Source organism: Haliotis asinina, chromosome 2 (genome assembly GCF_037392515.1).
Source record: "Haliotis asinina isolate JCU_RB_2024 chromosome 2, JCU_Hal_asi_v2, whole genome shotgun sequence".
Classification (NCBI taxonomy): domain Eukaryota; kingdom Metazoa; phylum Mollusca; class Gastropoda; order Lepetellida; family Haliotidae; genus Haliotis; species Haliotis asinina.
The window spans coordinates 75,547,482-75,574,632 of record NC_090281.1 but is presented as its reverse complement, the minus strand read 5'-3'; the positions used below and the strand labels follow the sequence as shown (position 1 = coordinate 75,574,632).

The window sequence follows — 27,151 nt, the reverse complement described above, 5'->3', positions numbered from 1 at the left end:
CTGTGTCTGTGTAATTGCATTTTTTGTAGGATTAGCTTGCATTGTGTATACTACCACTAGTAAAAAGAATTGAGTACTTTTACACAGAGTTTCTTATCCTTGTTGGGTACTTAACTCTTCTAAATATGTAAATATAAATGCATCTCAATAGAATAAGCTTGTTTAGTAATTGTCATATTACCAAACATTTGTCAGACACTTCTAAATAATCAACATACCGGCTATAAATATATACAAACATCGCTTACCATTAGATAGTTGAGAGTTTGTGCACCACAACGAATCATACGCAAGCCAATTTATTTATTTGAGTAAAGTACTCAAGGCATTAGAGAGCCATTGGGTTTTAAGCGATTCTTACGAGTTTTTTGTACTGCCACATTTGTAATTAATTGAGTAAATCTCATATTTATTGAGTAAAATACGCATATACGCGCCTTATCTGAAGCTCTGGATAACAGAATGTTTTCTTAACACCACAGAAGGCGATTTTCCCGCTATATTGTGATTGCATGTATCTGGATCAGTCAAACCAAGGACTGAAGGTATGAGTGACACCAAGATGTGATGAAAGACAAGCCAAACCTCTAGGGCAGGCCACATAACCCGAACATACACAGAACAAACAAGACTTATTTGATGATGGAGACCGATCATAACAAAACAAACAAAGAATGAGTGGGTGTAAAATATCTGCAGATGATATTTCGGATACGCTGTAAGAATAAGCTCACTTATTGATGTAAACAAAGTGTTTATATGTCTCATGCCTTCTCTAGAATTTTCTGTTCTGTTCTAGGTCTTTCTTTGTCCTGTTCATTAACTTCTCGCTGGACCTGCTACAACTGAGCTGGATGGTCAAGTTTCAACACCACTTTCATCAGTATTTAATCACGTCACAAGATGGACAGTGACTATGAGGAATAAAAAGTCAAACTGCTGCAGACATTTTTCAAACATACAACTGGTATTATGCTGATTTATCATGGTTCTTCATCTAGGTAAAACTGTTGTTCGAACACATGATCATTGAAACCTACAACAATTGCAGACATGAACTGGGACAACAATCCACCCATTATACTTCCCATTTAGACCCTCAGAGATGAACACCTACCAAACATCACAACTGCCACCGACTTCCTAAAATATATAACTGAATTAAAGGATAACAAATGCTTTGAAGCAAAATATTTTTATTTCCAAAAATAGTTTTCAAAAAAATAAGATAAATCAGTTAAGCAATTATACAAAAATGGAATATTTGTATTAAAAATATAATAACGTAAATGGATTTTTTTTCTAATCATCCTCAATGCCTATACATGGGAAGCCGATCTCAGACAAGTACCCTGAATTATACATGAAGCATTCACACAATTCTCCATACATTTCCAGGGATTACTCAGTGAACAGAAATGTTCATCCATCGAAAATATCTGTACATGCAGTTCTGGTTACAAACTTGATGCCTTGTGAGAAGACTTGACCAACTGACATCTTACATCAGACACAAAAACAAGTGTTGACATAAAATCCACTTTTGTCACTAAAACCCACTGTTATTAATAAAGCAGCTGTGTGGTACTGTAGTTCAACATTTGTGTGACCTTGCAACATAAGTATCAAAATAAATCTGTTTTGACCACTCTGACTAGAATTTCAGTCCAGCAGTAAGAAATGAACATTCAGACACAGATGTAGATCCAGATTTAGAAAAGAGGAGAGGACTCTGCAACAAGTCATAAACAGTTATACATGTACAGCTTCAAAATATGCAACTGTTACATCTTGATATGGATATGAAACTGAAAAAGCACACCCTCTGCATTCCATCTCCCAAAACAAAGGTTGTATTTTTTGTAGGGATTTCTTTACGATATGACAGTTTAACAAGTCAGCAGACACTGCAACAATTGCAAAAGAATGACATTGAAAATTTGCTATGCTGCTTACCACAGACACACTGCATACATATTGCATGGCATGTCTAGTTGATGAATAATACGAAAGTTACAATACCTTATAGGAAACAACTTCATTATTACATAATAAGGTGACGTTTGATTTAAATTCTTGTACCACTGACACACCATTCTCCAGAAACCCACACACCTAGACACTAGGGATGGGACAGGTCAAAAGTTTCTACCCGGTTACCCCACACCCTATTTACCCAACCTACCCTGATATGTGTTATGTGAATTCCTGACACCAAATTTGTAAGAAATGACAATAAATTTTTCAGCTCAGAGGCTGAAAGTTTGAGTTTTTCAATATCTTTACCATGTATTTTATTGAACAGAACTGACTGTAATTATGTCTAAATCTTCAAAGACAATAAAACTTTTTAATCATGAAAGAATAACATATTACCTTGTTTAACCTATTAGCCTCATGATCATAACGGGTCCAGGTACTGAGACAGGTACCCAGGTCCAACTCATTTCCCACCCACCCCAGGTATCCAGGTTCCTCATCCAGTCCAACCTGAAACCCCTGAATTCTTCCATAAGAGACAGTCTAATAGAGACACTAAATGAGCTTAAGAATCATCAGTACTAAATACAGGACATATATGCTCACATATTCAAGAACATGTAACAGTTCCTTGAAGGAATCAGTGTGCAATGTGAGCTGTTACCCTTGATGCTACCCCAAATTCTGTGGGGTATCAAGAGAGACTCAAATCACAGTGTACATGAACCATATCTTCATCTTCAAGGATGTGCTAGAATGTGGATTTCACGTTGCCCTGGAGCATGAACTTCTAAGTACTGGCCACCCTATGTAGATCAATCCTGGACTGTCACTGTGGAGACCCGCTCGGCTAACCCTGCAAGACAATACTTACGTCAGATTCACTAAGTTCAGGTGACTCTTGTTTCAAAACACATTTTCAAGGTTACTACAGATTTTAGGGAGGAGGGGAGGTAGGGGCTGGTTTGTGTATGTGTCTGAATCCACGACCAGTTGATGTTGGCAAGTCTGTAAAACACAGTGAAACATGAGACTTGAACAGGAAGAACTGAGTGGTCTTTGTGCCCACAAGTCTAGAGCTATAACATCCTAGAGATACCTGAGCTACTCGAGCATGATGAAGTGAAAAGCTTGTAATTTACTGTTGAGGATTACCCATCTGCATTGACAACAACATATTTTATGGTAGCTTCTTTTTTAATATAGCATCTCATGTGGCAGCACCACTTTGGTTCTCAGGAGAAACAACAAAAAGAGGAATGGCTCTTTCATGAAAAATATTCTTGAGTCCTAATGAATATGAATTAAACTATTGCAACACCTGAATGCTTGGAAATAGGTAGACCTTAAGATTTAAGATTTATATGCAACACAGGAAAATTAGATTTCAGTATTGAAAAATGAGCATCCTTTTATCCCAAGTATAATTATCTTCTGAATTACAAAATGTCTGTCATTTTCCCCTTCCTATGAAACTTTTCATCTTACCCTAAAGTCAAAATCTTACAAGTGGATTGTAGAAATGTCAGCTATTTGAATATGTAGGATAATTTCCCAACAAAAATTCATATTTTGACGTTTCCATCAGAATAAGCAGATCCTTTATCGAACTTCAACCTGCAATTCAAGTGATCCATAAAACACATACAGTGGAATCTGTCAATTATGGACATGAATGGGACCGTCACTTTTGTCCTGATTTTAAAGAAGTCCGGATTGCAAAACTTATGTCCGTTACCATTCTGTATAGTTACCACCTCTTGTTAAGAACACTCAACAACTTGAACAGTTCTGTGGGGTTTTTTTAATTTGCACATACACTTACTTATGATTTCAAGGTCTGTGGCATACTATGGGTCTTTCTCTCTCAATATGGGTCTGGACATATTGGGCGTATTCTTACTGCGTGCACAGGAAAAACATTCATAGATGAGGGAACTGATCTTGTCAAACTTTCCAGTGTAATTTGTATAATGACTCAGACATTGTTAAGTCTTATGTAAGTATCAGCATTACAGAGATAGTGTATCTCAGTTTTACACAAGGCTTAAACAGTGGCATGCAAGTATTTACATTTGCACTCTAACCTCTTGCATTTAAGAGACATTTTGAACAAGATACACAGACTGTGACAATGTATTTATACCTAAAATTGAGTATGAAGTCCATAAATTGAATAACAGACAATGTGTGGACTTTCTGTTGAGTGTGGAAACTGTGGCACTATCACCAAGGGAGACAATCAGGTATGGCTAAATAAAAACTGTGAAATGTTTCTCAGGCATCAGCACGTCACTTTTATTTGTGCATGTAACAATTTTTTATTGCCATTTAAAAAAGACAAAAAGAATTTAGTCTTGGCCGCATCCTGATCATCCATTTGTCCACTATAAGAATGAGTGTCTATAAGAACGAGTGTGACTGAATCTGCAACTCATCAACACGTGCTAAAACTGCCCAAGCTGTATTTTCAAGAGAAAAAAAATAAAAATGTGTTCCTTCCTTGTCACTTTTTTCTATGAATAATTATGACTAAAGTCCTACCACCTTGGTCACTTTTGAAAAAAACTGTGCCTGAGAAACACTTAATTGTTCTTATGCAGCCTAATACATCATGTGTTTATGAAGTGGAAAAAAATGACACTCACATTTTCGGAGGCAAAAACTAACAGACCCATATAGTTTCTACAGTACTAATAATCGATTTGGTGTATATGTGAAGACTATTTTTTAGGTGATCATTCAAGAGGAATCTTTTTATCTAACCTTAGATTAACAACAATTTTCAGATTCTTTATCACAACCTTCTTCATAAATAATCTACAAAAAGGCTTGTATTTCAGATCATGGGGATTTTGTTGCACCTTTCACATACAACATTTTCAGAAAAAGTATGAATGAATAAATTTGAAATTGAACATAAGAAACCACACAGAAGCACCTTGAACACAGTTCAAGTGAGTTTGGTTTTATGGCACTTCTAAAAAAGCTTACCACACAAGTTATCTCCATACTTTATGTACAGGTAGCCATTATCACCAAAGTCCACCCCCCAGGAGTTTCTCACAATGTAAAAAGGCACATCTCCTGGAAAAATGGTTTTAATATATTACACAGAAATTATATACCTGATGGTTCTCAAACATGGATGAAGAGGGTGGTGTAATATTGCATATTTTCTGGATATGTAGATTTTATGTGATACAGAAATCATAGACTGGGTAGCTGCCTTATGTTGGTTGAGCAATGCAATGTATAGTATAAGGCACTGACATCAGAACAACTTTTACACTGTATATACTGGACAAAATAAGTTAGGGATATTGGAAAAGGACAATACTAGCAGGCATCACAAATACATCCATGGGCAATTTTACCTCGAAGGTCGTAACCCACAATCTGTACTGCATGGTTGTTGTAGTTAGAGCAGTGAAACCTGATGATGCCCCCGATGTAGTTGTTCCATGTAGATGCATCTACTGTCACTGTCAGCGGTCCAACCATACTCAGCATTTGTACCATCTTCTCTTCGTTTCCTGGGAGACTGACATCATCATCATCATCATCATCATCATCATCATCATCATCATCAGAGTGAGTGAGTGAGTGAGTGAGTGAGTTTAGTTGTCACTTTAAGCAATATTCCAGCTACATCAAGTCAGGGGACACCAGAAATTAGCTTCACTCATTGTATCCAAGTGGGGATTCGAACCCGTATTGTCGGCAAGATGGGCCAATACTTCAACCACTAAGCTACCACACCTTTCCGACATCATCATAACAACTTATACAGTACGTATATCATACAGATGTAGAATTGTTGCTAAAGGTGTGCATAAAAGGATCCTTTTCCTTATATATCCCATCTGTAATACTGACATACATTCTGCTAATTACTTCTATTTTACATTTATGATAAGCATATGTGGGTGAATATAACTTTCTGCTGCTTTTAACAAAATACCAGAAACATCACAGCTCAGGACACCATTGTACCCATGTGTTGTGAGGAACTGAACCTGGGTTTTCGGCAGGAGGAGCGAATGTTTTATAATCACTAGGATAATCCACCTCCCCAATAAGCACATATGACGCTTAAAATATGGAAACAAACAAAGGTAATAATCTTCTTTGATGCAAATTTTAGCAAGTAAATATGGTCTTTCACCACTTTTAGGAATATTCCAGCAAACACCGCATTGGGAGACACCAAAAGTGAAACCCTGAAATTGGGTCTTTGGCATTAAATGCATTAACCACTCAGCTACCCCACCACCTCTGCTGAAAATTTGAATGAATATACATCATGGGCAAACTGCAACAAGTAAAATATATGGCCTTTCTGAACCCATTACACTGTGATACTACATGTGTACGTATTTGACCAAACTGACTGGTTGGCAAATTTCCATAAGACAAATATAAACTCACTGCTGACAAGTGGAACTGGCAACTCTGACTCCAGGTGATGTGCTGTTGCCAAGGTGACAGGCTTGCGTTTTGTCCACTAAGGGGTAGTCTGTTTCATGAACTATCGTCTTGTTATACTGGCAGGTATAAAGAAGAGAACATATTCAAAACTGAGACTACAACATTTGAAATTTTCATCTTTCAGACCTTCATGTTCAAACTGATAAAGCTAGTGAGTGAGTGAGTTGAGTTTTACGTCACACTCAGCAATTTTCCAGCTATATGGCGCCGGTCTGTAAATAATCAAGTTTGGACCAGACAATCCAGTGATCAACAACATGAGCATCAATCTGCACAATTGGGAACCGATGACATGTGTCAACGAAGTCAGCGAGCCTGACCACACGATCCCATTAGTCGCCTCTTACGACAAGCATAGTCGCCCTTTATGGCAAGCATGGGTTGCTGAAGGCATATTCTACCCCGAGACCTTCACAGGGTCACTGATAAAGCTAAGTTGAAGGAAAAGAATATCATTGCTGACTTGATATTTCTAAAAGTAGCAATCTCCAGAAACATTATTCATATAACATGTGAGTGCCTAAACACAAAAAGGGCAAGTTTTGACCAAACAGACAACACTTATATGACTTCAGTCTATGGCAGGTCTGTGTAATTTGGATAGGACATTTTACAGTTCTTTGACAGTCTCAAAATAATTAAATCTGGACCAAACAACTCAATGACTGAAATCATGAGTATAGACCTATGAAATTGAGATATGATGACATGCATCACTCAAGACAGCAAGTCTTATCTAAAGATCCCATTAGTGCCTCTTACCATAAGATTGGGTTTTTGGACACTACAAGTAACAAAGTCTGGATCTGACAATCCAATGATTGACATCATGAGTGCTGATCTACGCTATGCTACAATAATATGTATCAACACAGTCACCAAGTCTAACTAACAAATCTTGTTAGGTGCCTCTCACTATAAGCATAGGTTGCTGAAGACTGCAAATAATCAAGATTGGGCCAGTGATTGACAACATAAGCATTGATCTGCGCTACAGATATCTGACAACATGTGTCAAGGGAGTTAGCATGCCAGACAACCCAATCCTGTTACTTGCTTCTCACTGCAACCACTGACTGCTGGAGATCAGTTCTAATCCAGAGCAGCTCCATTTGTGGACAAGCACCTGTCAGTTGTCAGTTTACAGGTTTTCAAATCCATGCCAGATGTACTGGCAAACAAGGATAAGTTGAGAGTCAACCTGACAACTGACCTGTATTAGCATGTACAGTGCTCCCCACTGGTGTCTGCCACTGTGAGCAAAGAGGCCCTAGTGGTCTGCGATCAAGTGAAGCATGCGAGAGTCTTATGAACAAGGCATGTGCAGCTATGCGCAGAATCAATTTCATCATCATGCACAGCACATACACTAGCCTATATCTGCCCTGCCTTTTACAAACCAAATGGTTTCACAAACCTCATTGCTATGCACCACCTACTTCTCATACACTTGTTCTTTGCACCTGTCAAACTAATCCTTGTTTGCTGGTTAATGACTACATATTTAACAACTGACTAGAACAGTGAGTGGATCTTAGTCTCACAAGGATAAAAGTTCTACATACTTTCGTCATCCACTTCAGAGCTGAACAAGTGTCACCCCCCTGGCAGCCATTGTTCTCCGAGCAGTCTATGACTTCCTGTACGGACAAGACAGGGACTGGTTTGCCAGTGGTTTTGGCGTACATGCTCTCCACAGTCTCAGTAGCACTGAAGGCCCTGGGGGGAAGATGGACAAACATGCAAAACATTTAAAGGACAACAGACTTGTGAAGCAAAGTAAAGTTTGAATTTCCAAAACAGTGTTTCTGTACAAATTGCCATGCTGTTGACAATCATTTAATATCAAATAATCTGCTAAAAACATAAATAATTGGTTAAAAAGAATCATTCATTAGTTGAAATGGTTACAAAATGGTCAGATTTTGAATGCTAGGAGCCATTTCAATTACAAACAAACAAAACATATTATTTCAAAATGTTCATTTTGCCTTGAAGATAATTTCCTGTTCCAGAATAAATTGCTGATGAAACATAAGTCCTTACAACATTTTCACATTATTTAATGTCACATATTTTTTACAGCTATATGATGGAAGTCTGTAAGTATTCAAATCTGGGCATTGATCTAAAGTTTGGGAAACATGCATCAGCCAAGTCTGGAAGACCACCAAATCCTATTCAAAGCCTCTTACAACTGCAGCTTGATCATAACTGTCAAAAACATCTTGTGATTAGATTTTTATTGTAAACTATCAATATGAATAACAGTGACTGCATCCACGGCTGACTGTTATGACTATCAGACAAGACAGAAACATGATACCCCAGGTAAACATGACCTACCAGCAGGCTCCACACGACTTCTGATCCTTGATCGGGGAAATGATGTTCTGGTTTCGCCTGCAACATATGTACAAAGCTACTTTCCATCTACACAAGTTAAACAAAATCAAACAAGTGAGTGAGTCTCCCCTCACCACTTCCATGAATTTCCCTGAGCATAGTAACAAAATCAGTGGATTGTTTAAAATGAACTTTACACTGGAAAGATGAAGTTATGGGGATACTATATAAAACAACTCTCAACAGTATTCAAGACGTGGCACAACCTACAAATATTCAAATCTCAATCAGATAATCAGGTGAGTGATTTTGCTAGTTTGCTAGTACTAATCCACACCATCAAGATACATGATGCATGACCCTTGAACACCCAAGTCACTGAGTCTGACTATCCAAGTCATTGTCACTCTTCTACCATCACAATGCCTTGATTAGCCTTGGGTTAAAGTGTTCGCATGTCAGCCGAAGAACCCAGTTTCGTTTCCGCACATGGGTGCCATTTCTTGTGTCAACCACCTAGATGTTGCTGGGATATTGCTAGGAGTGGTGTAAAACTATATCCTCTCACTCATTCATATTCCCCTTATGAATCACAAACCAGAATCATTAGTTTTCAAATGTCAGACAATGAAAGTAGGACACTGTGAGGGAGAAGCATAGAGACTTGAACGAATTTCATAATTAACTGTCTACCGTCAACAAGAAAATACTAGAGAATCTACATTAACTTGTTCTTCCATACTTTCTGTTGTTTTTCCAATGTTGCACATCAGATATAAACTGTCATGTAATGTATTGTGATAGCAGTGTATTTTGATACAGCAGTTGGAAACATATGTATCATATTGTGAGCCTCGTATCACGATACATTACGGTGATGTGAAATCATTTCAAGATTAACGTCAGAGGCATACTTTGTAGCAATGTACAGGACACAGAGAGCCTAAGAGGCAGTTAAAGCACAGTTCAGCTTCCCTCGTTTTAACAAGTGTTTCACTGGTCAGGACAAAAGGTGCGCTGCACACCCCTGCATCCACATATGGATCTGCCTATGAGAACATCAAGATAACTACACAGTAAAAGAGATGTACTAAACATGCATATCATGGCAACATGTACTCTTACCAGTCCACATACTGGGGAACTGCTTCCTTCAGCAACTTCAATGACGGAAATGCAACACCAGGTCTCCCTTTGCCACGGAGACCTGAAGACTTCAGTCCTTGTAGGTATTGCTCTGTAACAGGCATGTCAGTGTTTTCACAAGCGTATTTCAACATCTAAAATCTCAACTCTCAATTTAACATACAATGCTGTCTGCAGGACTGTTTTAAGTTCGCTAAACTCTTTGATCAGCAGTGATACTGATAGTTCCTGACATGTACTGTCCTTGTTTCACATGAACGCTGTCATCCTGTCTGCCTCCCAGGTGGGTTACAGCATGGTTCGTTTCTTAAAAATGTTTCTACCATGAAATTTTTTTCAATATTTCATGAGTAATCATTATGATCAGGGAATGGTACATCGTAATTACTCATATGCCATATTAGGTCGAGGTCAGTCTAAGTAAACTTTGCCTCAGTGTATTTCGTTACACTACACCACTGAGTCTAACAAAACCTAGTAGAAGGTCACGTCAGGTAACCTTTGAGCAATCAATGACAGTCCAATCAAATGCGAGACGGATAAATAGATTTAACCAATCAGACAACGGTTACTATTTAGGGATCAGAGGGACTTTCAAAATATTCAGGTCACCAACACAGATCTCTCCACAAACAAACCAGCATATAACACAGTTATTTGACCTGCAGTATATACGCTTTGGGGTTTCTGTTGGCATGGTTACCATTAGCTAATATTTCCACAAGATAACATCCTTGAATACTCACCGTTGTCATGGCATTACGTAGGTCGTGTGCATCACCCGGAAGTGATCGTACGCTAAATAGCATTCAGAATCGTTCGGGTACAAACCTTTTCGAGACAAAAAGTTCATAAGGGATGTGCGAATGTGCACTTTCGCGATTTGATAAGCTGTGTTCTGATTGGTCAATCTCAAAGGTTACCTGACGCGACCTCCCATAAGGTTTTGTTAGACTCAGTGGTGGAGTGTAACGAAAAGTACTGAGGATAAGTTTACTTAGACTGAGGTCGAGGTGGTATGAATGATCATACGTGAGTTTTGAATCTGAAATATCAACCATTGTCAAATAATTGCCTAAACGTATCTTCCAAGCATTTCTGGCATTACTTAAGTCTGTCTCAACAGTCCCTGATATGTCTCAACAGTTCACTTCTTCCACTTGGCAGCCCTTGCCACAGAGCTAAAGACCTAAGTGAAGCAAGTCCAAATTTCCTCAGGGTATGAATTTCCTATCTCACTGGGGCTCCTTTTCAGTTTAAAAGGATTTTTATCTTTCTATCAAATTGCTATGTTCACAGATCATGCTCTAGTCTTAAATCAATTCACCAAGTATTCTTTACTGAGAAACTAAGTATTTCTACATCTACTATTAACACAAATCTGCTTATATCACTTTTTGGTCACTATGAGGAGTAAGAGCACAACATGACCCAGATCAATAATCAGTAAGACGAGTTCAGGGGTCAGGTGGCCATGATGCTTACATTAATTCTTAGGCTCATGATAACTGTCGAAAGAGTGTTATGCTTTCAAATGACTGGCAGTCAAGAAGTTAGATAGTATCGCACATATGTTACCCCTTTTACTGACTAAAGAAGAAAATATGTAAGTTTACTGTTAACTTTAGGTTTACTGCATTAGCTATGGTGTACTGTAAATTCTTACATCATTTCCAAGCTGGAATGATTCAGAGGTACATGTAAATTGTGATAAACAGCAGATTAACAATAACAGCAACATGTATTTGACAATGGCATAAATATCTACACCAAAAAGTTACATCACAATATCATAAAGAAGTTGTCAGTCATAAAGTACCATGACAAACTTATTATTCATCAGCTTCTAAAATGCCAATCAAACATATCAACATCTGACTGATAACAAACCCCACATACACGTACAACTGGAGATCGTATTCTGTAGGGCTGTGTATTAGCCAGTAAACTGTATGGGTGTTTCTGATATTCAACCCAAAGTCAGCAACTAGTGTGGCGAATTAATTAGTGCAAGCCAGACATGAACACTCACTTTCAAATTCCTCTTGTGTGAGATCTGAAAACTTGTTGACTCCATAAACAGCTGTTTCATTTTGGTAGGCCTTATTCAGCTCAGCAGAATGTTTCAAATTATTCTGAAAACAAATAAATATGTATGGTACCAAAGCAAAAATTTACAAGTACATGTGAACAAGTAACAAGTCTCAGTTTTGCTTAGATGTGTTACCATGGTTACAGCAGACTGTTTTGATCACAATGATACATGTGAATCCTCAAACTATGCCTGTCATGTAACATATGTCATATTTGGGATTACACTTTCTCAGTAAAGTACAAATTCTTGTACTATTTTGGCTGTGTCCCATCTGGGATTCGAATCAGCACCCTCAGAGTCAGGCACCAGAAATCGCCAGCACACAAAGTCAGGAGCCTAGCCCACTCAGCCATCACGACTTCCACAAATGCTATTTCTGAATGGCATTGTGTAATCATATGCCTATCATATGTATAACTCACTGCACATCGCACACCAATAGTTATTGCTGCAACTCTCAAAATATGTGACCGTTTCCCACTACATGAGTGATTTGGGTCATGAACAGTAGGCTCTAAAATGTTTCAAACACTCATATATCCTGCTACAGGAATATGAAGTCTTAGATACTTTCCACTAAAATCGTTTGTGATGATTTATGTCTTGCTAATCGTGGAATTAGGAATTTATTTGTAAAACATTAAAACATCAAGAAAGTATTAGGTCCATATTTGCACCATTAACAGTAACAGTTTGTACATTAACAAATTGCTTCCGAGTAGTTGTACGACTACCAGTCTTTACTGGCTGTTTCCTCCACATGATATCTCCTACTGAATCAAACTTTTAGAAATTTCTAATCATCCTTAATAATTCAATATGAAGATGCATTTTACATTGCTAGAAAATGTCTTGCCCAATGTCTTGGTGAGTTTCATAAAATACAAGTCGAAGAATTCGCATCCGAATTCATACATTTAAGTATCAAAGTAAGGAACAGAGAAACTGTCTTGAGAATAATCAACCAACAACATGAAAACAGATAGAAACCTTGAAAATTTCAAATCGATGCCAGAATTCTGGTGACTTTGCATCATAGGTCTTCTTGTATGTTTGCATAAACTGTATAAACTGCTCATAGTACGTGTCATTCCAAGCAAAGGACACTGACACTGCATAAATCAAATAAACAGGCAAAAGAACCCGTATATAATTAACAGCCATGAGTTTCATGTATCACATGATACATTTTTCACTTCCTGGTATCGTGTATGCGCAATAAAAGGGACGGAGATACCGTGCATTATTTTTCAATTTAATCATGTGATAATCTTATGCTAATTATAGGTGACAGTATTTCAAACAAATACAGAAAAAATACAGGTTTTTAAAGAGTTTAACTCATCATATGACACAATATTTAAGACTTTCGTTCTTTATTATTTCCTTTTCAGCCCAGCGATAGCAATTTGTACTTCCGCTTTTGCGCGCGCATCTCCTAAACTTCCTTTTCACATTGCCAGCCAAAATGGCACATCAAGTTTCCAAGAAAAGGAAGGTTCGATCAGTTTTATATAGTAATCTGAGTATTTGATTATGCAAATAAACATATGTAATTAAACTTTATTCATTGCTTAACACAGTCTATGATATTTTACTTGTGGTCTGATTCTGAGCAACAAGATGTTAGTCGATTTGTAAAGCTACCGTACTCCAGGGCATGGGCGATAGCATGTTTATAGCAGTACACAAATGACAATGCTGCTGTTGACGCGTCTGTGTGTATAATGTGATGTTTGTCTGTGCACCAGTAGTCGGCAGCTTTACTGGTGTTGATATAGAACAAACTGTGCAAATAGGACATTTTGTCATCCATATACTTATTCCTGTATCCTAATTTCGTGCATCCGACGTTGAAGTTCCCTTAACCATATTTTAGTTTTTACTCATCAGTATAGATAGGAATTATTGAATTAGTTCAAATATGCGTTGTCTTAACGTGCAACTATGAGTTACAGATCGAAACTCCCCTTGTTCGAAAAGGATAATCTGTCAAGAAGGCAGTAGAAAGCGATCACATCCACAGACGTAGTATAATCCATGACATCTTCGGCCATAATAGATAGGTTCAGGTGGTGTTGATTCATGGTTATATTATATATCTGTTTTGTGTTCCATGCCTTAGCAGGAAAAAAACAACAAATATATGAACGTTCTAATCATGCAGTATAGAAATTACTGCATCCCATTAAGAAAAAATGTTGATACACAGTTAAATATCCACTGCTTTTCACAATGTGGTTGCTCATTTCAGTTAATTATTAGTTCAGAAGTAGCAGACTTGTCTGGCAGATTTTGTTTAGTTACTTGAAAGAGATTTTACATATTTCAAATTTTGATCAAAGTACTGTATTTAGTTGCACTTAGCTGCAACTACGTGTAGTGAATGCACGATGCTGGAGGTAGTCTCCAATTGACTTAACTGTACAGATGTACAGTGGAAGCTGTCTAAACCGAAACTCTTTGGCACTAAGTAAATAATCTAGTTTAGACAATGTGCCGGATTGTAGAGCTGATGATGAATGTGCAAGTCATGGATGGGATTGAGATTTTATGTCGGTGTTGACAACTTGCAGCTTGCCGCTTTGGACAGATGCCGGTTATGGCAAAGTCCACTTTACATTAGCCAGGGCTGTCTGCTCATCAATTGTTTGAAACAAACATCCCAAAACAAACAAAAGCAGTGACTAAACTGGAAGTAACATAATGAAGAACTGTCACTCTTTGAGCTGAATATACTGTAAAGCTCACTTTAAAACAATCCTTCCAAGGATCTTGTGATTTATTTTCACTTGTGTCAAAGGGACAAATGATGTTAAGCTAACACCATCTTTCGACTGCAAGCATTGTTGATGATACCATTCTAGCCTGATGTCCCTGTTTGTCAGTATCTGTACAAGGATATTCTTTATGCCATTACAGTTGTTGCATCTCAAATATTTCTTCACTCAGATATTGAAGTCCTTTTCAGTAATTAGTTCAGGGTTTTTAAGATAATATCGTCTTGCAATTAACAGGTATCTTGTATAAATACATTGCATATTTGATATAGATGTAAAGTGTCTGCATTGATTTTTGTTTTTCTGAATGATATCTGCACACATTTAACTTCTTATATCACCTAGATAATCCTCAATATCTCCAGGGTATGCGGTCCGATAGGACTCCACTATACCCTGGACACATCTACGGCTCAGTCCAATAAATTTATTACCGCCCTTGGTTGGCATTTTATCCAATCCAGTGTCTACACTGGGAACTTGAACGAACCAATCACAACTCGCTTTCACTTTTTAAATTATCTAACCAATTAAACTTTGCAACACAAACCATACAGAAGTTCTCTGAAAGGTAGGAGGTCTTGCCATATGTTTCAAAGTTTCGGACCTGTCAGTTTGTTTGTATGATTTTGTATGAAACCTTCGTAGTTGCGACCGCTATCTTTGTTGACACTGGCAAGCTCAGATATAACGGTGACCTGCCTGATTGGCTACTGTGAGAGTGCAGAGCCAGCAAAGGGAGGTAATAAAATTATCAGGCTGACCCATAGATGCGTCCAGGGTATAGTGAAGACTTATTGGGAACGTATACCCTGGCGATATCGAGGATGCACCAAGGTATAGTGTGACCAGAAATTCCATCACCGCTCATGAAACCTGAACAAAAGGAGCAAAGGTTGGTTATTGATGAAAGTTCTGTGTGGTTGTTCCCTTATGCACTGGAATTTTGGGTCAAACAGACTGAAAAAAACTTTGTATCAGCATCCAAAGTACAGTCTAAAATTTAACATGTGTGATGGCATATTAGTGTTCGAGGCAACACCCTTCTGAAGCTCTGCAAAGGAGGATGCAAAGCTGACACCATCTTTTGTATGCAACAGTTGTTGATGGTACCCGTCCAGCCTGTTGTTCCTTTTGTTATTTGTGTACATTTTGTAATGGCCTGGAACTTCCCTTTTTCACTTAGTTTGCCATTGGATGCCTTGGATGTACCTTTCTGCAGGACCAGTTTTTTTTGTGTGTTTTTCCTCAACCAAGACATGATTTATTTTTCTCAACCAAGTTTTTTAAGTAAGCAAATTTGTGCAAAGGCCACCATCCTAAATGGAATAAATATTATGGTCAGTGTTTCATCTTTCATTTTGTTTCTAGTTTGTGGCTGATGGAATATTCAAGGCTGAGTTGAATGAGTTTCTGACTCGTGAACTGGCCGAGGATGGCTACAGTGGCGTGGAGGTCCGTGTGACCCCAACCAGGACCGAGATCATCATCCTGGCCACCAGGACACAGAATGTGCTTGGCGAGAAGGGCAGGAGGATCCGAGAACTCACCTCAGTGGTCCAGAAGAGGTTCAACTTCCCTGAAGGGACTGTTGAAGTAAGTTGGAAATATATGCCAGAAATTAACAAAATTATTTTAAGAAAAAGAAGGTAATTACTGAGAAAGTCACCATTTTCTTCATGTTAATGCATAGTGTAAGTATAAATACATTGTGTGCTATGAAGCGGACACGACTGAGTGAAGACGTATAGAACTTGTAACCTTCAAGTTAATCCAGAGGTGGGATTCAACTGATGATTATGTTTGGCTCATTGTATGCTTCCAGCATACCACTGAGTTAAGAACCAAATGAAATCAAGGTCATCTGGTTCAATTAGTGACTTAGCTGGTTGGGCGGAATCATGACGGTACTGATTTTGTCAAACACTGTTCCTTTTTGTAATCAGTAGGATGGATACTATGTGTGAAGCCCTGTTTGGGTATCCTCCTCTGTGATACTGCTGGAATATTATGAAAAGCAGCATAAAACCATTCACGTAAAATCACTGGCTTATCTGACATGCTTTTACAAGTTGCAGTGTAGTGGCTTAAGGACTTCTCATGACATGACAGCATTTGCTTCTGAACTAGCGTTTATAAAAACATTTAAATGTTGACATTTTGAATTTAACACAGAAACATTGCCTATATTAGTTTGTTTTTTTTCAGTTGTTTCATTTCACTGAAGATATTCACAGTGGTGTCTTTACTGGAGTAAATATTATGTGATCATGATTCATTTTGAGTACGCTTTTTGCAGTTGTATGCAGAGAAAGTTGCTACCCGTGGTTTGTGCGCCATTGCTCAGTGTGAGTCACTTCGATACAAACTGATCGGAGGACTTGCTGTCAGAAGGTAAACTATTGCATCATTCAAATCTTAAATAGTATTTGAAAAGCACCTTACTCAGTCCTGCAGTGTGTTATCTAAGCATTCTGTAATGATACATTTTGCTGGACCCATTCACATTGCTTCAGGGAGTCTTTTGCAAACAGTGTTAGAAAAAACCTTCAATTTATTAGTTAAAGCATCCATCTGATGTTGCTGATGATGTATTTCTGTCAGATCTTCACAAATTGACCTTTGCCATCAAATGCTTTCTTTCACGATTTTTGTGGTAGTTGCATGGACGTATAAAACTGTAAACCTTTTCAAATCTGTGTCACATCTGACCAAGGGACAAATGATGTTAAGCTAACACCATCTTTCGACTGCAACAGTTGTTGATGATACCATTCTAGCCTGATGTCCCTCTTTGTCAGCATGTAGACCTGTGGTTAAAGATTTGTATGATCTTTCTGCAAGTGAAATAAGTTACAAAAGCACAACATTAATATTCGAATATATATAAGGTGTGAGGGGAAATTTCATACTGTCAAGATGGGAGAGAGCTTTTTGTATGCTTTGAAGTATAGTCAATTCATTGTTGAGGCTTGAGGTACTAGTATTTAAGAAATTTGGTGATAGCCTGTTGTGGTTTGCCTGTCCTGCCTATATTTGCAGGATGCAGTGGTACAGGTGGATAGGTACTTACAGGCTGAAGGCAATAAACTAATATTAACTCATGATTTAATTGTACAATACATCAGTTCATTTACCATTAGAGAGATTCTGTGTATTAATATAATTAATCATGTTGATACTTTTATTTTAAAATTAGCTCAGAGCAATTGTAAAAAGTTAGACAGTGCACCTGCCCGTTTAGACCCTTTGAACTTTTTTATGAAATTTAAGTATTATGTGTGTATAAATAAGTGTTCAGGATTAGCTGTTGTGGAGTAGAAGTATGTTTCAGTTTCTGTGTGTTTGATGGGAACTCAGACTGTGATATAAATCTAACTGTGGTATGAGATGGAAAGTATTTCCAGGTTTACTTCAGAAGTGGAATTCCATCCATTCACAGATCATGTTGTAGATTATGGGACAAATGATGCAAAGCTAACACCATCTTTCGACTGCAAATCACTGATGATAATATCCTAGCCTGATGTCCCTGATGTTCCATTTAGGATTTTGTTAACATGTAGGCATGGGTGTATAAATAATGGCTCAGAATTCTTTGTGTTTTGGTGATAGATTAGTCAAAATAATTTCCAGCTGCTTGACTGTCAAACTTACAGAAATAGTTGACAATCTGTTGTACAAGTCACTTGGTCAGTTTAACCCTGTTTACGATGGATCACTGGATTGTCTGTTGTTTACTAATCGCCACCATATAGCCGGAATATTACTGAGTGCAGCATAAAACTAACTGATTCACTCACCCAGTTTCCATTAACCAGACACCTTTAAGGTAATGATTGAAAACACTTTTCATGAACAGTTTCATTGAAAATAACATCAGAGTTTATCTCCAAGAATTATTTTGCTTTGTAAGTGTTGGGTGAGGATATCCAGACTCATCATGTGTCTGAGCCCCGTGAAGGTCCCGGGGTAGAATAGGCCTTCAGCAACCCATGCTTGCCATAAAAGGTGACTATGCTTGTTGTAAGAGGCGACTAACGGGATTGGGTGATCAGGCTCGCTGACTTGGTTGACACATGTCATCTGTTCCCAATTGCGCAGATCGATGCTCATGTTGCTGATCACTGGATTGTCTGGTCCAGACTCGATTATTTTACAGACCGCCGCCATATAGCTGTAATATTGCTGGACCCGTGAAGGTTCCGGGGTAGAATAGGCCTTCAGCAACCCATGCTTGCTATTAAAGGCGACTCAGCTTGTCGTAAGAGGCGACTAACGGGATCGGGTGGTCAGGCTAGCTGACTTGGTTGACACATGTCATCGGTTCCCAAGTACGCAGATCGATGCTCATGTTGTTGATCACTGGATTGTCTGGTCCAGACTCGATTATTTACAGACCGCCGCCATATAGCTGGAATATTGCTGAGTGCGGCGTAAAACTAAAACTCACTCACTCACTGTAATATTGCTGAGTGCGGTGTAAAACTAAACTCACTCACTCACTCATGTGTCTGATGCCTGTGTTCATCCTTCATCAGTGTTCACGATCTATCACCGGGTTATCTAACTTTCATTTGATTATTTACGCATAACTTCAATTAAAATCTTGCGAAGTGCAGCCTCAATACACACAGTACCGATCTCTATTAACCCAAATATCTTAATGCATTCATGGTGAATTGTTCAGTCTAAAACATTCCTATCCCTGAGATATGCGAGATACTTAAGTGACCCTCATGAATCCAGTATTGACATTTATCTCTTAAAATGGCCTGTTCCGTGTTATAGGGCCTGTTATGGTGTACTGCGATTCATCATGGAGAGTGGTGCCAAGGGATGCGAGGTGGTTGTGTCCGGCAAATTGAGAGGTCAGAGAGCAAAGTCCATGAAGTTCGTTGATGGTTTGATGATCCACAGTGGTGAACCTCTGAATGATTACGTGGACACAGCTGTCAGGCACGTCCTGCTCAGACAAGGTAAACGTGTTGTCCACTGTGACAAAACCCATTTCTCTTGTCCCTTTCCATGATTTTGTGGGAATATTGCTAAAAGCAGCTTAAAACTAAACTAACTCTCTCACTTCCTCCTTTGATAGACTAGAGATGCAATTCACTTTTGTCTTCAGTTTAGGCAGCTTTGCTCGCATGTGACTATTCTGTCTCGTGCTGTAGTCATACCTCACAATTCAGGGATAAACCTGACTCCGAAAAGATGAGGCTAGACCTAACATGGGACCAAAAACAAAAGATTTCTCTAATCATATCTAATCATATTAACTGTTCATGATCGTTCAGAAGAAATGGAATAATTCAAGTCAATCAATCATGAATTGCAATGAATTAAAACTCTGTAGGTCTACTAGTATCACTATTGGTGTCTGGTTTCTGGTTGTCATCAAGGTCAACAATTTTAATTGTTTCTTTGTTTTAATGTATGCTCTTTAAAAAATTTTAGATTTTAATATTGAATGAGATGTTTACGTTAGTAGATGCTTTTTGGGAGGCATGATGTTTTAGAACACTACTTCCTAACATGAAGTCTGTACAGCGTCGCTCAGTGCATAAACAACACAGTACTACAAGGTTCAGAGTTTACAATACTCCTTTCATTGCAGCTCGCTTTGTACAGCACTGTATAAAGGTGTTTGAAGTTCCATACCAGAAGTTATGTTTTGAAGATTAAAAATAGGTAGAAGGCAATGGGAATACTTTTGACAGAACAAAGTAACAAGAAAGCCATACTCAGGAAAATGAAATTAAACACTTTATTGTTTTTAATCATACTGTTGAGCAGGATGTGATTTTAAATGACTGCAGGTAAATTTGAGTGTGATTTTATAAGAGCCCAATTATTGACCATTCAGAAGTTTTGGCAGGGGAGGTGTTGGTGCTGATTTTAATGGTGAAATATGTACAATGTGAATGACTTCTCATCCCCCTCCCCTAATATTTATGCAAAAATTCAACTTTTAACTTGTGGTAGCAGGGTTTTTTTTGTTCTGTTGACAACACAAATGCTCAGTGTAATCTGTATGTCTTCAAATGGAGCATAACAGGAACTATAGTTGGAATTTTTCATCAGTACAAGGGCAGTAACTCTTCCTTACAGGCAGCAAAGAGTTCAAGTTTATGTAGTTGATTTTAAGAGGCAGTTAAATTTACTTATTAGTTTTTATCTGCATTAAACTCCTTTCCTTCCATGTATCATAGGTGTGTTGGGCATCAAGGTAAAAATCATGTTGCCATGGGATCCAACTGGAAAGATCGGACCACGTCGCCCTCTCCCAGATCATGTCAGTATCGTCGAGCCCAAGGATGAGCCTGCCCCAGCTCAACCTTACAGTGAGCAGAAGGGAGCTAAACCCTCAGCTGATGCTGCTCCAGCGCCACCTATTGTGTGATGAGAAAGGTGGGTACACATGCTTCGCATGTCAGTCACTTGTTTCGTAAGTTCCTCGAAGGCTTTGCCTAGAGGTTAAAGCTTTCACTCATCATGGCGAAGACCCTGTTTCAATTCCACACAGTGTGGCAAGTCCATTTCTAATGTTCCCTGCAATGATGTTGATTGAATATTGGTAAAAGCAACATAAAACCATACTTGCTTACTCACTCTCTCCATACTGGGATACTTCATTAAGGCCATTTGTCCAATCACATTGCGCTATGGATCCCTAATGCTCCCTGATAATGAAAACTCAATGCCAAGAGCTTTGCTTTCTGGTTCATCACATTGGTAAATATCTGATGTTATTAAACCTCATTTCTTCAATTTTAAGCCCCCTTCCCCCTCCCTTCCCCAAGGATCTGTTGACATAGCATTTTTTCAAAACGATTACACTAATATAGTCACTTGAACCGCATCAGCAATTTCTAGCATGTTTGCTGGAGTGTTGTAATCATAAGATGCACAAACTTATACACGGACCCCTGAATATCTGAGTAAAAAATGGCCTTCAGCAATCCAAGCTACTCGTAAAATACTCAATACTAACACTAACAGATCGTCAGGCTCACTTGGTTGATGCAGTGTCTGCAAACCAGCTGCTGAGATAAATACTCATGTCAGTTACTGCATTGTCAGGTCCAGACTAGGTTATTTACAGATTTCCTTAGAAAAGCTGAAGTTGGTTTGAAGTAAGGTGGTTTTGCGCAACATAAAGGACACTCTCACATAATCAGTGTATGAAATAAGCCCCAAACCCAAGCAGTTATAAGGGCTGGTAACTTCAAAATGTTACCAGTCCAAAATTGATCCAAGCAGACCAAGCACGAAGATAAATTGTCACTTTACTCAGATGGAAGGAACTTTTAAAAAACAGTTACCAGACCATTGGACTGGTTAGCTGTAAATTTAGACCATCCATCAGAAATCAGTCAGGTGGATGGGACTTACTTCCTACAGTGGCATAATTTAAGTTTCTTTATTACATAACTGAATCAGTGTGATGGTGTGTTTCAACTGAATCTCTTGCAATACAATGTGTACAAGGTCTTTCTTTGCTTTTTTCAGATGCTGTTATCACCTTGACATTGAGACATGTAAAAAGCTCCTGTGAAAATAAATCTTGGGGATTACAGCATATTCTTTGTGGTCTCTACTGTTTTGCATGACCAGTGTAAATGCTATGGAAAGATAATAATAGTCACATCCATTCACACAACGATGTTGAGAGTTCCTGTATGAGTTTTGTGGTGGTTTACGATTACAGTCAACTACAAATGTATTGATTACTCATGTCTGACATGCATATTATGAGTGATTGCCAGCAATAATATGGAACAAGCCCCATTAGAAGTGAATGCAGAATTAGCTTGAGATCTAACTGGCACTGACATCGTAATTGGCTAAACAACTGGAAAACGGTGATAATCAGTGCATTTTTTCAGATTATGAATGTAATTTGAAACATAACCTACAATCAGATCCTGGTTTAACATAGCTGAAAGGTGTAATGAATGAATATCCTTAACGAGGTATGGACCTAGAAAGTCAGTATTTTGAATCCATAGCAATACAAATGCGATCACTCACGATGACAAATTAAAATGGATCTAATATTCATGATAAGTGATACAATTCACAGTGTATGGTTATCTCCCTTGAGCGCACTAAGTTTGAATGGGAGTTTGTCCAGTGATGTAGTTTGATTATTTGCTATAGGGGGAAATAAGCAAATTGCCACAGAAGATACACGTCACGTGAATATTCACAGCGTCGCTAATCACGCCGAAGACTTTGATTCGAATGCCCACACTGGTTCAGACTGTGAAGGCTATTCCTGGTGTTCACCGCCGTGATATTGCTGGAATAATGCTAAAATTTGTTTAAAGCCATACTAAGTCGCTCAAGGTAAGGACAGTACATTGTAATCTGCAACGCAAGTCCGGACAAAGGTCACAAGGATGGCCATTAAGACGAACATATGCGGTTAGAGGCCATTTCCTGAACTCTGGTTTAGGGGTTAGAAGATCCTGGGTAGAATAGGACTTCAGCAACCCATACTTGCCGTTAAGAACAACTCTGCTTGTACGTAAGAGGCGGTTAACGGGATCGGGTGGTCAGGCTTGCTGACTGTTGTCACATGTCACCGGTTCTCAATTGCGCAGATCGATGCTTATGCTGTTGATCACTGGATTGTCTGGTCCAGACTCGATTATTTACAGACCGCCGCCATATAGCTGTAATATTGCTGAGTGTGGCGTAAAACCAAACTCACTCAATCACTCTTATGTGTCGAGACCGAAAATAGGCAAAGTGAAATCTATCAATCATTTGCCCTTCTGTTTCTGTTTCACTCCCACATCAGGAACTGTTGGGTGGCCGTGTGTTTTCGCTTGTCACATGGAAGCCTTATGTTCTATTCCCCACATTTGTGCATTGTGAAGCAGATTTCAGGTGTCCCCTGTGTGGGATATTGCTGGAATGTTCGTCATAAAACTAAACTCACTGGCTCTCCCTCATCAAGATCCCACGCCGTAACAGAACAGAGATAATGATCGCAGCCGCTTCATCGCTTGACAAAAAGGCGAAAAATAGAAAATAGGTTTTATTCTGTTACATAAAATAAGTTCTGAATTATAATATCCTCTGAAACTTGTGTGCTGTGCATTGACAAGGAATGATGAACAATTGTGCATCAATACCAGTGGCGAGAAATGAGACGGAGAGAGGAGGGGTGCGATGAAGTATATTGTTTATTACAATTGTCTCTTCTCTGTTATTGCACATCCCATCACAAATCGGGTAGTTTCATTGGTGATAATGCTGGAAAAACAGTTTGACATTTTACACTTATTTCAGTATTACAGCTCAGTCTTAATTGTAATGGCCGACCAATGTCTACAACTATTTTAATGGCACCATTTAAGTCAGATTTTTCTTCCGGTTTAAGAATCCACTCATTCTCCAAAGAGGTAACAGCAGTTGGTTTGGATTATTTATTCTGCCATCCAACCAGAAATGTGTTTTTAAGAACTCGCTTATCTAAAATACTACGTTTAACCTGTTGAAAGTGTAGCTTAAACTAATACAAATTAGAAAAACAAACGAATTATGACGAATAGCGACAGGAAAGAAGAAAACTGCATTTCCTATTCCTCGATCCTTCCCAACAAAGTTTCTGGGAACAAAATTCTTAAACCGAAGGGAAAAAATCTGGACCCGATTTCTCGAAACAAGCTGAAGATTTTACTCGAATTTCTACCTGATTTTGACAATTTGAAACAGACGAATTTTTCACTCAGCTGCATTTTTAATATTGATTTTAGACCATTTTTGGAAATGCATTTTCCTGCATTTCCTCAAATTTGAGTAAAATCTAACTCTGAGTCAGAAATCAGACTTCAGTTTGTTTCGAGAAATCGGGGCCAGAGCACATCTCTGTCAATTCTCAGTTGTCTGTTATGGTCCAGGTCCGATCACAATATCATTTTGAAAAGCGTGTGTCATCATCCAAGTTATTAACATGGTCCATGATACCTGAAAAAAGGGAAGGGAAATGATCAGTAACGATCACCATTTATATTAAGTGCACGAAACCCACTCTCCATCTGAACACACAACCACCCCTAGTCGGTTGAAACTAAGTCGCATGCGTATATGTCGGGGCAGAAATTACGGTCGGAGTGTCTGCTGGTAGATCTTGCGATCAGAGTCCCTATGGTTTGAATATGCGATCCTACAAGTAGAGATTGCAATCTGAGTTGCTACTGGTAAAGTGAATATTTGTGATAATATAGAATATGGTAATATAGAATAAGCTATATAATCCCAATTTCTATCTTTGAAAGTAGGCCCGAATCTGAGCCTACTAGTACAGATTGCAGTTCTACACGTATGAATATTTAGTGAATATTTAGAAATGCTAAATTTATTGGCATATATTATATATAGTCATGCGTAATATAAACCTAAAACAATATGTCGCAATAGTTGCCCACAGATCAATCGGAGTTTCTACCAGAGTGAGTTTAGTTGTTCGCCGCGCTCAGAAATATTCCAGCTATATGGCGGCGGCCTGTAAATAATCGAGTCTGGACCAGACAATCCAGTGGTCAACAGCATGAGCATCTATGTGCGCAACTGGGAACCGATGACATATGTCAACCAGGTCAGAGAGCCTGACCACCCGATCCCGTTAGTCGCCTCTTACGACAAGCTGAGTCGACTTTTATGGCAAGCATGGGTTGCTGAAGGCCTATTCTACCCCGGGACCTTCACGGGTCTGTATTCGCGTGAGTTGATAGGACTGATCTTGATATATGTATCCACGTTAGCTGCAAGGACTGATCTTGATATATGTATCCACGTTAGCTGCAAGGACTGATCTTGATATATGTATCCACGTTAGCTGCAAGGACTGATCTTGATATATGTATCCACGTGAGTTGTAAGGACTGATCTCGATATATGTATCCACGTGAGTTGATAGGAATGATCTTGATATATGTATCCACGTGAGTTGATAGAACTGATCTTGATATATGTATCCACGTTAGCTGCAAGGACTGATCTTGATATATGTATCCACGTTAGCTGCAAGGACTGATCTTGATATATGTATCCACGTGAGTTGATAGGACTGATCTTGATATATGTATCCACGTTAGCTGCAAGGACTGATCTTGATATATGTATCCACGTTAGCTGCAAGGGCTGATCTTGATATATGTATCCACGTGAGTTGATAGGACTAATCTTGATGCATTTATCAACGTGGGATACAAGGACTGACCTTGACAGGTGTATTCGCATGAATTTCAAGGCCTGATCTTGACAGGTGTTTTGATGTGAGTTTCAAGGATTGATCTTGATAAAAACATTTACACGAGTTTCAGTTTGACAGATGTATTTACATGAGTTCGAAGAACGCACGCATACAAACATGTGATCTATAACATAAATGACGAAAGCAAACTGTGTAATGTTATGTACGTACCTTATGTCACAGTGGATATTGCAGGTCTTCTCTTGGAGGTCGTGCTTTTGGAGTCGTCCATGCCCAGACACACTTTACAGACGGTTCCGACAGCGCCGAGAACGACGACGACAATACCAACGATGATGCCGATTGCAGCCCTGAAGGCATAAAAACAGTCAACCTTTCCGTCATATGAACACGGTCTCAGCAAAGAGAACTTATTTAATCGTTTTTGTATTTTCAATATGAGTAAGTAATGAATCAAGAGATCTTGAAAATGATATATGTTTACAGTTATATATGTAGTGGTGGTGGTGGGTGGGGGGGGGGGGGGGGGGGTTATTCCAGTGTCTTGTTTTTATCAGCGTTGAACTTATGAAGTTTGGGGGTTGCTGTTGGTGTAAAATACCATTTTCACGAGTGAGTGAGATGATTGATTGAAAGAACTCAAACAAATAATATCAATAATCACTTAGATTAAGGAAATCAGTGGTAATAATAAAACGTCAACGATAAATCTAGAATCAGAGTGTATGGGAAAATACGCCAAGACGAACATTTAGTGTTTACAAAAAAAGTGTTTCACAAAGTCTGGTCAAGAGACGTCAGTTACGTCTGTCTTCCACATGCACTAGGCTATTGTGTTTGGATGTTTGAATCCAACCCGATGCCCTTGTTTTTGTTGTTTTTTACATTTATTTATATTTTATTCAAACTCAACGAATATTGATTCAGTTGCTTCACTGCATGTTCTTACATGTCGTGTAAAGTGCACATTAAGCACACACAGAGTTACACTTACCTTAGAGTAAGTTACACTTACCTTAGAGTATAGATCACCTCACCACGTTACGGTTGATGTAAGACTATCAAATTTTAGGGTGTTTCCAT

General features: G+C 38.5%; 2 protein-coding genes across 2 annotated transcripts; one reads left to right on the top strand and one right to left on the bottom strand.

Annotated features, from left to right (window-relative positions):
* Nucleotides 1-1,179: 1,179 nt before the first annotated feature.
* LOC137272879 (cathepsin O-like) lies at nt 1,180-13,256 on the bottom strand. Its single transcript, XM_067805293.1, has 9 exons — nt 13,049-13,256; nt 11,996-12,098; nt 9,943-10,054; nt 8,818-8,874; nt 8,037-8,190; nt 6,412-6,527; nt 5,358-5,524; nt 4,975-5,067; nt 1,180-2,836 (listed from the first exon to the last, which is right to left on the bottom strand). The coding sequence occupies exons 1-9, from the start codon at nt 13,229-13,231 to the stop codon at nt 2,796-2,798; spliced, it is 1,026 nt and encodes a 341-aa protein (XP_067661394.1). The 5' UTR covers nt 13,232-13,256; the 3' UTR covers nt 1,180-2,795.
* Nucleotides 13,257-13,444: 188 nt separating this feature from the next.
* LOC137274333 (small ribosomal subunit protein uS3) lies at nt 13,445-22,420 on the top strand. Its single transcript, XM_067807480.1, has 6 exons — nt 13,445-13,556; nt 16,210-16,434; nt 17,138-17,232; nt 19,630-19,817; nt 21,051-21,249; nt 22,351-22,420. Exons 1-5 carry the CDS (start codon nt 13,527-13,529, stop codon nt 21,239-21,241), a joined length of 729 nt encoding a protein of 242 aa, XP_067663581.1. The 5' UTR covers nt 13,445-13,526; the 3' UTR covers nt 21,242-21,249; nt 22,351-22,420.
* The last annotated feature ends 4,731 nt before the right edge of the window (nt 22,421-27,151 follow it).